General features: G+C 45.6%; 1 protein-coding gene across 3 annotated transcripts in view; it reads right to left on the reverse strand.

The window, feature by feature from the left end:
- Positions 1-2,575: 2,575 nt before the first annotated feature.
- The window catches only part of NFKB2 (nuclear factor kappa B subunit 2), a 214,473-nt gene continuing 201,582 nt past the window's right edge, over positions 2,576-15,466 (reverse strand). For all 3 annotated transcript variants that reach the window (XM_085603918.1, XM_085603919.1, XM_085603920.1), the window contains one exon: positions 2,576-3,380. In XM_085603918.1, the coding sequence (XP_085460044.1) occupies positions 3,196-3,380 (185 nt within the window). In that variant the 3' untranslated portion in view covers positions 2,576-3,195. The remainder of the gene's footprint in view (positions 3,381-15,466) is intronic.

The raw sequence follows: 15,466 nt of genomic DNA on the forward strand, positions 1-15,466 counted from the left end.
AAAACACCATTTCACATTGTTTATGTGCAGGAAGGTACACCATCCTGCACATAAACAATCCTTCCCCTCAACGCAGGCAGTAGGCTGCTAAATTTAGTGCCATGGCAGGGAGAAACACAAGGCTGCACCGCATTCTTGTAAATACGGTGCAGCCTGCATTTTAAAAGTGGCAGAGCGCAGCGTAAATATGTCCCTCAATTCTATGTTGTACAAGGTGAAGGGGGGCACTTAGGTGAGGCTTAATCTTATGTCTTTCCATGATCACTCTTTTGGTTTGGCTGATGAAAGCCATGTGCAGAAAGCTCACATCTTTGTGCCTCTTTAGTGGGTGCTCCAGGCTGGAGACATCCTTGCTGTTAGAAGTAACACTGTACGCAAAGGCTGTGTCTGGAGTTCAGGGAAGGCACTTGAGAAGTGAACCACTCAAAACCAGTTCTGAAAGTGCAGACAATGAATACTCATATCTTGTTTGCGGTTACTGTATAAAAGTGTGACCCCACTACCAAACTTGTTCCAGTTCCAAGTTCTCTATTATCAAGGAAGAGAGTTCTACTAAGAGTACTCAGAGGATAGTTGTGCAACCAGAGCTCATGCCTGCCTGCTGAACAAGTTACTTACCTTCAGTAACACTCTTTCTATGGGTTAATCTATCTAACTGTAGTTTCCTCATCTTTAGAATACTCCCCTGGTGCCGGAGCCGCTGGATGGCACAGTGTGGCTCCATGTTGACTTTTTTCCTCTCTGGAAGTGATGGGACAGAGCCGGTGTCAGTTCCTTGCTTGACTCCTACCACACCCTCGGATGTGGAGCAAAAAAGAATTGGAGGTATGCAAATCTCTATTTTGGAACCTGTATAGATGGTAAAGAGAGACCACTCCACAGAACAGGGAGGTGGGAAGACAGACAAGTATCTCTAATTAGATAGAGTATCTACTGGAAAGAGCATTACTGAAGCTAAGCAACTTGTTATTGTGATGGATTCTCCTAACTGCAGATAACTCATCTTTGGGAAGATACCAAAGCAGTACCTCCCAGGGCAGTGGGTATATGTAGTGATCTAAGACCAAAAGGGACTTCAGGACAGACAGGATGAAATGAATGCCCTTCCCATGGGCCATCGGCAGTTTCAGGCTCCATTTGTCTTATGCCCACACTTCAATTTAAACAGCTACTTTGCAGATGGCCTAGTCCACATGTTGCGGGATTAGCCTCAAGAACGGGAACGGGTCGCATCCTTAACTTAGAACGAGATTTGCATGGCTTCTTTTCTAGTTTGGTGAGGTACAGCTCCGTTCATGGTCCCGGATTGCCTTCGGCTGTATAGGAGCACATTCCTCACATGATAGAGTTATGCCCCAAGCTAAAACACCAGAGACACACCTCACGGGGTGAGCTTCCCAGAGGTGAGGGGACATCACCTGACACTACCCCCTTGCTGGAACAGCAGTCTACTTACTTGACCCGAAGAACCTAGAAGATAGCCTGTCTGCTAAAAAAAAAGGAACCGAGCCCCCAATCCCTGCAGGAGGATTTACTGTGCAGAAGGAGTGAGGTGCAGTATGACCCCAGAGCTGGTGAGGATTCCGGATTAGGAGAACTTCAGAGAGTTAACAGTGTACCTCAGTGGCAGCAGGTTACATTCTCTCCATCAGCAGTTTCTGGCCGGAACCGTGACGACTCCACCTGAGGATCGCCGAAGCCCCTTCAGGCTGTGATCCGATTTCAGCGCAGGCAGTGATAAGCAGGAGTGCCCTGAAGAAGCACAACTTTTACTAAGCTGTAATGCACAGAAGGAGTACTGCCTGCACTAACCCTCGTTACGCAGAAGTTCGGCCATTGAGTTACCTCGTTGCCAAGTGAGCATGCCACCAGAAGGCCTGTGCTTAGCCACATTGCCAGGAGATTGGCTTAAGCGGGCTGCCTATTTTAGGGAACCTCTTTGCATCCGAGCGCCCTGACCTGGATTCCCAGGAACCGCTATGCCCCCTTGCTCCCAGCACCCTTGTGAATGGAGCCCCATTTTGGGAGCTCCTGGACTTGTCCCCAAGCCTCCATCTGCAGCCTGTTTATAGGTGGCCCCCCTCTCTCCTCTGGTATAGTGCGTAAGGCTACCAACCCTACTAGCTCCTCTGCACCGGGACGCTCCCGAGCAGGTAAACTCTAACTGCTAGTAGTATTTTGGATCTTAACCCCCTACCAGTTTAAGTCCTGAAAGGAACTACTGGAAACATACTGCAAGTACCTATAAACTGTACATGTCTTTTTCTCCCATAGGAAAGCATTATGCGCAAAGACCCTTTTAAGTGAACATTTTACTAACCAGTGAAAGTCGATATTTAAAAAAAATACTTTCTTGTTTACGAAGTTTTTGGTATCGAAATGTATATAACAATACGAGTTCGTTATTTTTCTAAATTGGTCTCAGATTTATTCTTGAGTGTGTGCCTCGTGTACTGCTTAGCACTACCCTCTGATAAGCCTAAACTGCTTATCCACATTACCACAAAAGATATAATAAACGTGTTTCATAAAAAAAATACTTTTATGGCACACAAATATTGAGTCAAAGTCTATGACCAATCGTATGTACATTTATTAAAATACACAGACACAGTTCATTAAATACCCTTACTAGGACAGAGACTACACGTAAGACATAGAGTTGCAGTACACAGAATAGAAAACAATTTAAAACATTATAAAAATTATTGATATTATATTGAGTGTAAACGGGTCACGCAAAGTTTTTTTTTCTACACAGAATGGGCCAACAATGGTCAAGGTGAGAAGCAGATTTAAATTGCCTACCTAGTGTAGACACAATTAAAGGAATATTGACCAAGAGAATGTAGAGCAGAAAAGTGCTTTTAAAAAAAAGCCATCTTGGATGCTTGACAACTGCGAACAGTGGTTATACCTTTCTTCTAGAAAAGTATAGTAAATAGTCCAGACATCTGTACAACACCTCTTTCCCATAATATCCTGAGGTACTAAGGCACAAGTGTGAAAGGTGCAATTATATAGACATTCTTAGAGTTCATCACAAGCACTTTAAAGAAACTCTTTAGGGCCTCTGCTCGCCTGAAAGAGGTTGAATCGGAATCAACAGCAGTGGTGCATTTTCTAGTTCATGCTGTCTGTCAAAGAGATTTCTTGAAGTTGAACTCCCCGAGGAAAAGGGGGATGTACCAGAGATCAATGGGCTAGTGGCCGCTGGACTGGAGTGGTCTGGGTGGATGAATCTGCAGCAAATGTCCCTGTAGCCGAGGATATTTGTGGCTTAGACATATGTTCAGAAGTCTGTGGGCAAGAAGTTTCTGAAACGTTTGACTGCTCGTCTTCTGCAGGCTGACTTTCATAGGCACTGTCTTCTTTCACATCTGAAAATGAATGAATACGATACGGTTTCAGTTCCATGCTTTATTAATACTAGCTCAATGGCACTATGCCAATAGGAAGGGACTCATAACTGCAAAATCAACAATATATGCATGAACTGCGGAAGTGACTTTCTTGGGGATCCAGCAAATTTACACAGAAGATTTTCAGAATGACCATGGGAACACTGATGCCATGTGTTAGCAGTAACCAAACCAACAACACATCTTGTCCAAACTGAGACCTATTAGACAACAATCCCTTTTCAGCAAAAACCAATCATGACGTGAAACAGGAAAGGAAGGCTTTACGAATTGCCTATTACTCAGAAAAACATTTATTACTTATTCAACATTTTTCTTTTTTGTGTGATCCGCAATAATTCATTGCACATTTGAATTTTACAAAACACAATACAATAAACATACAAATATATTCAAACAAAATAAAACAAGACTGTAAATACCCTAGGGTTTTTTTTAAACTGCATTCATTCATCAAGCATTCTTGGCCAATCCATTCATACCAGCAACTGACATACACTACAATGTCGCCTATAGTGAGGAACATATTCAGAACTTAATGCGAGAACCTCCAGTCTTTTCTTCAGCCACCTTAAGTGCCACCGCAAAAACTCAGAACGAATCAGACAAACTTACCAGATTACGTAAAAAACAAATCAGGACGGACCTACATGGGCATTTCCTACTACAACATTTAAAAGAAGGAACAATTCCATCGGGACTACAGATACGGAATATTCCGGCCGTATTTATTGATGATCCGATTTACAAGAAAGGTTACAGCTGCATTGAGACGAAATGCAGCCGGGATTTAATGGTGCTGACTGTTGAAACAGCTCATAGGCTGTCACTGATACAATTACAAGAGATAGCTGACTTGGAGGCGGAAATCAAAAATAACCAAAATCTAACTGACTCAAAAGCTTTACTAGAAAAGGTTGAAAAGGAGATATCGGACTTTAAAGATTATACAGTCATCCAAAAAAGCAACAAATTTGAGGTAGATAAAAAGAATTTCTCATTGGAATCTACCTATCCTTATCTAAACAAAGATTTTTACATCAATTACGATTCGAGAAACTATCTCCAAAATTACCGAGGCCGGTCACGAAGGAAATTTATTACCTTCTCTGAAACAACATCCTCATCTTCAGGTGGAGAATCGGATGATAACACAGGTACAAATCTAAATCCAAGATTAAAACAACAAAATCAGGATCAGCAAATATCAAACCAAGGGTCGCATTTTTTAGCGCGAGGCCAACGGCAGGGCAGAGGACGCCTACGTTATTCCCAACCATGGGAAATGCGAACGCGCCGACAGTATTACAGGAGCTAGTCCCCTCACCGGTTTTTAATTTGTCTGAAAAAATCCTAACAGAAGCTGAATTGTCTATATTATCTAAAGGACTTAGTTTCGTGCCATCTAGACCAACCGACTTTGTTAAACTAAAGCTGGAAACAATTGAGTTCTGTCGGAAAATTCGTCTTAAAACGTTTTTTCAGGATTCCCCCGATGCCACTACAACAGAGATAACAGGATTGAGGAGAAAATCTTCGTTTTGTCCATCAGGCCCAAAAATCCCCAAGGAAATCAGTACCTTTGATAAAACCATTCTATCTGGGATACAGGCAATGGAAAAGAAAAAAGGCTATATTAAGTACAATCTAGCCAAACAAGAGAAAGATGCTTTGATGGCCCTTAAAAATGATAGATCTGTAGTGGTCAAACAGGCGGATAAAGGGGGCGCTGTGGTAATCTGGGACGTGAATAAATACAAGAAAGAGGTGTTGCGCCAGTTGGAAGATGCTGACTGTTATCGTAAAATCTCCAAGGATCCAACCAAGGAATTACAAAATCAACTTTTTCTAATCATCGAGGAAGGGTTCACACAAGGTTTTGTTGGCCCAAAAGAACGGAGTTTTTTACAGAATAAAAACCCCAGAACGCCTGTCTTTTATGTTTTGCCTAAATTACATACGAGTGAATTTGACCCCCCTGGCAGACCTATCGTATCGGGGTGTGAGTCACTTATTGAACCAGTTGCTCAATATATTGACTTTTTCTTAAAACCTTTCATCAGTGACATTCCTGCCCATCTTAAAGACACTACAGCCTTTTTAAACAGAATAGCATCGGTCAGGTTTGACAACAAAAGCCAGCTGATGGTGACACTTGATGTGGTGTCGCTTTACACCCAAATACCCCAAGATCAAGCGTTAGAGACATTAACGTGGTTCTTAGGCAAAAGAGAACGGCCGGTTCAAGTTCCTACGGAATTTATCCTGTCACTTGCCAAATTTGCATTGTCAAAAAACTTTTTTACATTTGAGTCACAGTTTTTCTTTCAAACAAGAGGCGTGGCGATGGGGTGTCCTTTCGCCCCAGAATTAGCGGTGCTATTCATGGGACTCTATGAAAACAATTTCATATACAACAACAACCCGTATTCAGCAAACATTTCCAGCTACATGCGGTACATAGATGACATCTTTTTAATTTGGTCTGGCACACAACAACTACTAGACGAGTTTGTAGGATGGCTTAATGAACGATCGAGGGACATCAAGTTCAGCTGTTCGGCATCAAATCAATCAATCACATTTTTGGATGTAAAAGTGGCGGAATCGGAGGGACAGCTAGAAAGGAATATGCTACTTACCAGTATGCATCTGTTCTTGGCATGTAGAGCTGCAGAGTTGTACACTTAGCATAGGTCGCCATCTGGTGTTGGGCCCGGATGTTTGCAGTTTGTTTTTCTTCTTGGACAGTCTTTGGAAGTCACGAGTTTGGTGACTCCTCCTTTGGTCCGTACTGCGCATGGGCTTCGGCTCCATCCTCAGATTGTTTTTCGCCAACAGGGAAATGATGGAGCGTAGTAATAACAGTGAGAAACCCATGTGTTGTATCTAAATAAGATGTACTGGAACGGATACAGGTAGCCGGGGAGGCGGGTGGGCGTGTACAACTCTGCAGCTCTACATGCCAAGAACAGATGCATACTGGTAAGTAGCATATTCCGTTCGAGGCATATGAGCTGCAGATTGTACACTTAGCATAGATTATATAGCAGTACCCAACCTTAGCGGCGACCACCGGTATCCGTTGCAGCTGTTTGAAAAAGTGTTTTTAGTACAGCCTGGCCCACCCTAGCTTGCTGCTTGGAATGCACATCTACACAGTAGTGTTTTGTGAAGGTGTGCGGTGTAGACCATGTGGCTGCCTTGCAGATGTCATCTAAGGGTATATTCCCTAGAAAAGCCATAGAAGCCCCTAACTTTCTTGTAGAGTGGGCTTTAGGGGGAACAGATAATGTTCTCTTTGCCTTTTGATAGCAAATTTGTATGCATTTTACAATCCACCTAGCTATCCCTGATTTTGAAATGGGGTTGCCTTTATGTGGTGGAGAGAAGGAAACGAACAATTGTTTAGTCTTCCTGAAGGGTTGCGTTCTTTGTATGTAGTATAGTAACGCCCTTTTTACATCAAGTGTGTGTAAGGCCCTTTCTGCAACAGATTGGGGTTGCGAAAAGAAGACAGGTAATTCCACTGATTGATTGAGGTGGAAGGGGGAAATGACTTTGGGCAGAAACTTCGGATTTGTGCGAAGTATGACCTTGCTGTGATGCATTTGTATGTAGGGTTCCTGTATGGTGAACGCTTGTATTTCACCAACCCTTCTAAGGGAAGTGATAGCTACAAGGAAAGCTGTTTTCCAGGTGAGAAACTGTAGCTCACATTTGTGCATTGGTTCGAAGGGCGGACCCATTAGTCGTGTAAGAACTAAATTTAGATTCCATACAGGGGAAGGTGGTGCCCTGGGAGGAATTACTCGTTTAAGGCCTTCCATGAAGGCTTTAATAGCGGGCACTCTGAAGAGTGAAAAATGCTGCCTGTTTTGTAGATAAGCAGCGATCGCTGCTAGGTGTAGGCGTATGGATGAATATGCCAGGTTACACCTGTGAAGATGGAGCAGATAGCATATGATGTGCTGTATGGATGCATCTAGGGGGTTAATTGTATTGTTACGGCAGTAAATTACAAATCTTTTCCACTTTGCGGCATAGCATGCTCTAGTGGTAGGACGTCTGGCTTCCATGATGATGTTCATGCAATCAGGGGGAAGGTTAAGGTATCCGAATTCTAAGATTTCAGGAGCCAGATCGCCAGGTTGAGCTGGGCTGGGTCCGGGTGCCTGATTTCTCCATGGTTCTGGGTTAGGAGGCATGGGGAAAGGTGCAGTTTTTGATGTGGTACCACTGATAGTTGTAGTAGCGTGGTGTACCACGGCTGCCTGGCCCACGTTGGAGCTACCAGAATGAGTGTGAGGGAGTGCTGTTGTAGCTTCCTGACCACTAATGGAATTAGTGGGAGAGGTGGAAAGGCGTATGCAAATCTGCCTGACCAGTTCATCCATATCGCATTGCCCTTGGACAATGGGTGTGGGTATCTGGCGGCGAAGCTTGGGCATTTTTTGTTTTCGTGGGTGGCGAAGAGGTCTATCTGAGGATGCCCCCACTGTTTGAAGAATGGGTGAAGAACTTGTGGATGCAGTTCCCATTCGTGTAGTTGTTGCGTTTGTCTGCTGAGCAGATCTGCTATGGTGTTTTGTACTCCTGGAACGTGCTGTGCCAGGAGAAAGATGTTTTGGGGAATTGCCCATCTCCATATGCTCTGGGCTAAGCGGGAGAGCTGGGGAGAGTGTGTCCCCCCCTGTTTTTGTATATAATACATCGCAGTCATGTTGTCTGTGCGAATGAGGACTGCTTTGCCCGAAATTTGTTTTTGGAAAGATTTTAGGGCTAGAAAGATCGCCAAGAGCTCCAGATGGTTGATGTGGAGCGATTTTTGCTGTGGCGTCCATAGACCTTGCATTGTGAGGTGTAGGAGGTGCGCTCCCCAGCCGGAGAGCGATGCGTCCGCTGTTAGAATCACCTGAGGAACCGGGTCCAGGAACGGCCGTCCTTTGGAAAGGTTTGTGGTGTTCCACCACTGCAGAGAGTGATGTGTGCGGCCGTCCACCAACACCAGATCCGTCAGCTGACCCTGGGCCTGGTTCCACTGTTGTGCTAGGCACTCTTGAAGTGGACGCATGTGGAGTCTTGCATGGGGCACTATAAATATGCAGGACGCCATCATTCCTATGAGCTTCATGAACACTCTTGCTGGAAGAGAGTGTTGGGGAAGGAATGTTTTGTGTAAGGCTTGAATGCTTGTGATTCTGGCTGAGTTTGGATAGGCAATACCTTTGGAGGTGTCTATAGTGGCCCCGAGATATTGCTTTGTGTGAGATGGTATGAGGTGCGACTTTTGGTAGTTCACCGTGAAGCCTAGCTGGTGGAGCAGTTGGATGGTGCTGTTTGTATGTTGCACACATTGGTGGTAGGACGTGGCTTTTATCAGCCAGTCGTCTAAGTAAGGGAAGACGTGAATGTGTTGACGTCTGAGGTGTGCTGCTACTACTGCTAGGCATTTGGTAAACACTCGTGGTGCAGTGGTGACCCCGAAGGGGAGAACAGTGAATTGGTAATGTTGCCCGTCCACCACGAACCTGAGGTATTTCCTGTGAGAGGGGTGTATTGGAATGTGAAAGTATGCGTCTTTCAGATCCAAGGTTGTGAGAAAGTCTCCCTGGCAGAGGAGTGGGAGGACTTGTTGTAGAGTGACCATGTGAAAATGGTCTGAATGTATGTAGGCATTTAGAGGCCGGAGGTCCAGAATGGGTCTGAGGGTCTCGTCTTTCTTTGGTATTAAGAAATATAGAGAGTAGACCCCTAGATTTCGTTGATTGACGGGGACCTGCTCTATAGCGTGTTTTTGCAGGAGTGAGAGTACCTCTTGTTTGAGCAGTGTGGAATGTTCTTGAGACATTGGACGGTGCCTTGGTGGGATATTGGGTGGGGTAGATGTTAGCTCTAGACAGTACCCTGACCGAATGATTTGGGTCACCCATTTGTCCGATGTTATGGACTCCCATACGTGGATAAAGTTTTGTAGTCTGCCCCCGACCGGAGTGGAATGGTCTGGGGGGAGCGGAGGGGAGTCATTGTGCGGGGGGGGTGGCAGAACGGGTGTTGTTGGTTTTGCCCCTGCCCTTATTGTTGTTACCCCTGTAACCACCTCTCTGATTGCCCTTTGAAAAGGTATTTTGAGGAGGGGACTTGTAGGAGGTAGAGGCGTTATCGGTGGAGGAGCCTCTGCCTGTGCCATGAAAGGACGAGCGTCGAAAGGAACGTTTGGAGGCTTGTGTTTGGAGTGCCCCCATAGACTTTGCTGTGTCTGTGTCTTTCTTCATCTTTTCGAGCGCTTCGTCTACCTTTGGCCCAAAGAGTGTTTCCTGGTCAAAGGGGTGATTGAGTATGGATGCCTGGACTTCAGGCTTGAACCCTGAGATCCTGAGCCAGGCGTGGCGACGAAGCAGGACACTGGTATTTATGGCCCTAGAAGCAGTGTCGGCTGCATCGAGGGCACACTTAATGGAGGTGTTTGTAATTAGTTTACCCTCCTGTATCAGGTCATGAGCCTTGTGCTTGTATTTTTCTGGAAGGTGCTGCATAAGAGCCTCTAGTTCGTCATAGTGTGCTCTATCATATCGCGCAAGCAGTGCTTGTGTGTTTGCAATGCGCCACATGTTTGCAGCTTGGGAGGCGGTGCGTTTACCAGACGCGTCCAGAAGTTTAGATTCTTTGTCTGACGGTGGGGCATCTCCTGAGGATTGGGAGTTAGCCCGCTTTCTAGCTGTGGAGACAACTAGGGAATCTAGGGGAGCAGGGCCTTTGATGTAAGCAGGGTCTGTGGGTGTCGCCTTGTACTTCTTCTCTATTCTAGGGTTCAGTACTCTGGCTCTGACAGGGTCTTTGAACACCTCTGTAGCGTGCTTGGTGACACCCTTAAGCATGGGTAAAATGGAAGTAGATTTGTCTTGTATATCAAATGTATCCAGTAGGAAGTCTTCTTCTACTGGTTCACAGAGCATGTCCACCCCATGGTAGTGTGCTGCTCTCTGCACTAAATGATGAAACCCTAAGGAGTCCTCTGGAGGAGACGGCCTTGATGGGTATAGGTCGTCCTGAGGTACATTGGGTATATCAGGGTTATTGTAATCCTCCCATGGATCTGGGGTCCCTGGTGGAGTGGGATCCATTGGGGCGTCTGCCGGGTAATTGTCCGGATCCCCATCATCCGGATCTGGGGATGGGGCCGGATCGTAGTGAGGTACAGGTGGCGGAGACCTGTGAGGTGGAGGCGGTGGAGGAGGTGGAGGGGGTAGGGGAGGCGGTGGTGGGGAGGGCACTCTGAGGGGAGAAGTAGCAGAGTCCTTCATTTTGGGTGGAGGAGGAGGAGCCGGAGCATCAAGGCGTCTTTTCTTGGTAGTTAAAGTCAAAAGCCCAGTCTTTGGATCTTTGGACAAAGTCTTTTGTAAAGGGTCTGGTGTAAACAGAGCCAATGGTGTCGAGTCGTCTGTCGGCACCGGTGATTTCGGAACCGGGGGTTTCGATGGTCTGTGTGCGCCATGCTTTTTTGAGGTCTCCGGGTGTTTCGGCGTCGAATGATGTTTCGGCGCCGGAGCGTCGGTGCCGACAGATTTGTGTTTGTGTTTGGTCGGCACCGAGTGTCCAGGCTTCGGCACCGGTGGTTTCGGAGTCGAGCTGGATTTTGCAGTCTTCGGTGCCGGATGCTGTTTTTCGGCACCGGGTGTCGGCTGGCTCGATCCCGAGCTGCCATGAGACTTTGGGGGCTTCGACACCGGGCCCGAAGGTGGGGTGATCGAAGTTTTGGTTTTGGTTTTGCCCAGGCCGGCAGGCGAGGGAGTAACCTGAGTCTCTTTGGTTTTCGGCGCGGGGGTGGGAGGGGGCATAGTACTCACGGCCCGCTGCGCTGGTGTAACGTCCTCCACGTCGGAGTCGTCGGCCTCGGAAGCGCTGACGACGTCTTCCTCCTGCTCGGTGTGTGTTTGCCCCGAAGCTTCGGCGTCGTCTCCGAAGATGTCCGGTGGAGCTGCAGAGGATGAGTGCGCCATGGTGCGTCGAGCTCTTCGATCTCGGATGGTCTTCTTCGATCGAAAAGACTTGCAGGCGGGGCAGTCTCTAGCCTCGTGTTCCGGAGAGAGGCAAAGGTTACACACCTGATGGAGGTCGGTGTGGGGAAATTTAGACCCACATTTTGGGCACTTTTTGAACGGAGTCCTTTCCATCGGCCGGGACCGGAGTCGCGGAGGGCCCGAAGGCCGGTGTCGATGTACGGGATGGAGAAAGTGCCGCTTCGAGAGATGAAGATGATGAAGGAACTCGAAGAATCGAGGATTTTCCGTCGAGGCTGGAACCGTAGAAGTTCGAAGCCGGAGCACGAAGTATCACATCCGAGCCCGATGGCGGAAAAAAACAATCTGAGGATGGAGCCGAAGCCCATGCGCAGTACGGACCAAAGGAGGAGTCACCAAACTCGTGACTTCCAAAGACTGTCCAAGAAGAAAAACAAACTGCAAACATCCGGGCCCAACACCAGATGGCGACCTATGCTAAGTGTACAATCTGCAGCTCATATGCCTCGAACCTACACTTTTCAGAAAATCAACTGATAGAAACAAGGCGCTCCATTACACCAGCAACCTTCCTCGAAGTTTGAGACAGAATTTGCCATACGGTCAGTTCCTGCGGATCCGCAGGAATTGTTCAAAAAAAGAGGAATATTTTGCTCATGCTAACAAACTAAAAGAACGTTTAATGGAAAGGGGGTATCCAAAAAAATTACTCAAACATTCCCTTAAGAGAGCATGGTGGACTCCAAGGGAAATACTGTTGGAGCAAAAAACAAAAAAGATGGTTAATAGGCCAGTTTGCGTCACAACGTTTTGCCCGAACACACACCAACTTCGCAAACTGATCCTTTCAAACTGGCATTTGATCAAAGACCTCCATGAGGACTTTTCTACACCACCCCTCTTTGCGTTCAAAAAAGAAAAAAGCATAGCCAATTTCATCGTTAGAGCAGCTTTACCGAAACAGCAGACCCCTACTTTGAGAGGTTTGCTAGCCCTGCCACCTATCGTAGGGCATCACAAATGCGGGACATGTATGTGTTGCGAGCAAACCATAGAAGGAGATGTCTTTTGCTTCGATAACATTAATTGGAAACACAACACATTTACAAACTGTAGAACCAAGAATGTCGTTTATGCAGTAACTTGCCCATGTCCAAAACTCTACATTGGAAAGACTTCTCAAGAAGTTCGTCAGCGCATCACTCAGCACAAGTCGAGGATTCGACGGAGAGTGGAAAATGCTCCGCTAGTAAGTCACTGGGTCTCAAAAACACACTGTGAGGAAGACTTCAAATGGACAGTGCTGTCCAAAATTGAGAAAGACCCCCGTGGGGGTGATTTGGAGAGGCTCTTGAGCCAACGAGAGGCCTTTCTTATTATGAAATTTAATACGACAACGAACGGACTTAATGAGACAGCAGAGATCTTTAGACCAATCACAACATGAAGATGCCCTTAGGTTTGGCTGTCCTTACAGGCTAGGCGTTTAATTGTACCACTAAACCATCGCAGCATTGTAGGCTCCGTTTTACTAAGTTCATCGTTTATTATAGCAATGCCGCTTTCCTTCTAGTATGCATAAAAAACGCCAGGTCGGCATCACTCCAGCAGGAAACTACATCTCCCACCTTTTTGTTGGAAGAAACTACAATTCCCATGAGTCAATGGCAGCATCTTTACCCGGGAGGAATCAATCGTAATTCCATCCGGTTTGGGCTGGACGTGCCTTACGTGGACTAACGGGATCGTTTGATGCCGCAACAGTGAAAACTTCGGTAAGCGGGATACGGATCCTTTTTTACATCTTAGTCAACTGCGCCGATAGAAATAGTCGATTTTATCTAATGGCGACGTCTTTTGACCTTCAGTTTCAGTGGACGATACGAGTAACGAAAGGGAAATGACTGAGTATCCAGCAAACTTGTAAAAGTGAGAGACCACGTCGGGACGGAAATATTTGATCTGCCAATATATCGAGTCAGACTATAGGAGGAATTCAGGGTGAGAAAAAATGAAACTTAGCTGTTGTGTTGTCTGTTATGTTTGTCATATCATAGGAAGAATGACAATACGAGTGGGAATTTTCTATTTGTTTTCACAGCTCCAGTTGAAGCTATTAGAGTTCTTTGAAGGTTATACTGACACACTTTCTTAAGGTGGGTGTACTAAACCGCTGGTGGAGGCTGGCGTTAGTTCTTAAGCTGTGTTCACTTTTCTAAATAGGTTTCTTGTTTTCTTGTTTCGTTTCACAGAAATTGGTTGGTCCTGAGGAGAACCTCATAAAGATAGAGGTTCGAAACGCGTCGACCAGTCGGTCCTTTACACATCCATTTTGAAAGCTCTGCCCTATATGTGCTTTTGGTGCTTTAACTGAAAAAAAGATAAAATGTCGCAATACACATAAAGTGTGGATAATAATTCATCTCAAAAGGGAGAGGTGCTATAAGGACCGTTTTTTGTAGTGTATGTCAGTTGCTGGTATGAATGGATTGGCCAAGAATGCTTGATGAATGAATGCAGTTTAAAAAAAACCCTAGGGTATTTACAGTCTTGTTTTATTTTGTTTGAATATATTTGTATGTTTATTGTATTGTGTTTTGTAAAATTCAAATGTGCAATGAATTATTGCGGATCACACAAAAAAGAAAAATGTGGAATAAGTAATACATGTTTTTCTGAGTAATAGGCAATTCGTAAAGCCTTCCTTTCCTGTTTCACTTCATGATTGGTTTTTGCTGAAAAGGGATTGTTGTCTAATAGGTCTCAGTTTGGACAAGATGTGTTGTTGGTTTGGTTAATTTGGCTTAGTCCAGCTGATTTTTTGAGCCAGAGCCCAGTTTTGGTTTATAATGTGTTAGCAGTAAGGCATGGGATCTGATGTTAGAGAGGACCTCTTTAGAAACCACACAAAGAGAAGGCGAAGAGGGGAAAACCTGTTTTGAGTGCATTCAGCAATATTACAGTTCTACAGGACATATACAATAAAATACAAAATGTTAGGGAGGAAGCAGAAGACAGCAATGAAAAACATAGGATAAAGTTGCTACGGGGTCCAGGAAGTCACTGCATTCTTTTACAGAGGAATTATCTGCATAGGCAAAGGCAAAAACCCATCAATGCAACAGTGGTCTTTTCTTCATCACAAAATCGACTTTGGAGCAAAAGCCCAGCTTTTGGAATAGGGTCAATGTGCTCAGACGTATGATTTAATAACTAATAGCAGAGTGCGCTGGGGAATGGAAGCAATAATGAAAAAGCAACCCAACAGTGGGGTTCCTTGCTTTCCATGTAGACGTACATTGAAATGGGTGGGGGAGGGAAGAAAAAGATACTTACCTTTGACTATGCTCTTTCTGGTGGATTCTCTAAAAGCAGACTCCTCAGCTTTAGCGTATGCCCAGGCACGAGACTGGATCCAGAGAGTTTTATAGCAATGCTCCTATGTGCAGATATGTGCCACCATGTGGCTCCGCTGTGACTCTTTACTGTCCCAGAAGTGACAGAGCAGAGCTATATATAAGCGTCACTCCTATGCACTAGTGTCAGTTTCTTAATCTTTCTCATTCCGGACCTCTGATGCGGAGCTCTTCGAACAAGTTGCAGGTGACAGTGTGACAAACTGTAAGTTGGCACATTATGCTGTCCAGGAGTCTATGCCCACAGAAAGGGGGTGTGATGGGGGTAGTAAGGAATCTGCAGGTAGAGTATCCACAAGGAGTTACCACCACCCACTAGAAAGAGAGTTACCAATGGTAAGTAACATGTTCTACAGATGAATACTTCTAAAAATAGTTTCTCAACGTTAGAGTAGAAACCACAGCAATACCTCCCAACTCACACTACTAATGGGCTAATTTAGAGTTTGGCGGAGAGGGTACTCTGTTGCAGCAGTGATGGAGTACCCTCTCTGCAAAAATCTCAGGCCGCCCACATGATTTAGATGCAAATGGACTGCCAGGTTTATGCCACTGGAGTAAAATGTGAACCTTCAGGGTAAACTTACTCTGATGACCCGAGGGAGTA

This window comes from Triturus cristatus, chromosome 1_2 (assembly GCF_964204655.1).
Source record: "Triturus cristatus chromosome 1_2, aTriCri1.1, whole genome shotgun sequence".
NCBI lineage: Eukaryota > Metazoa > Chordata > Amphibia > Caudata > Salamandridae > Triturus > Triturus cristatus.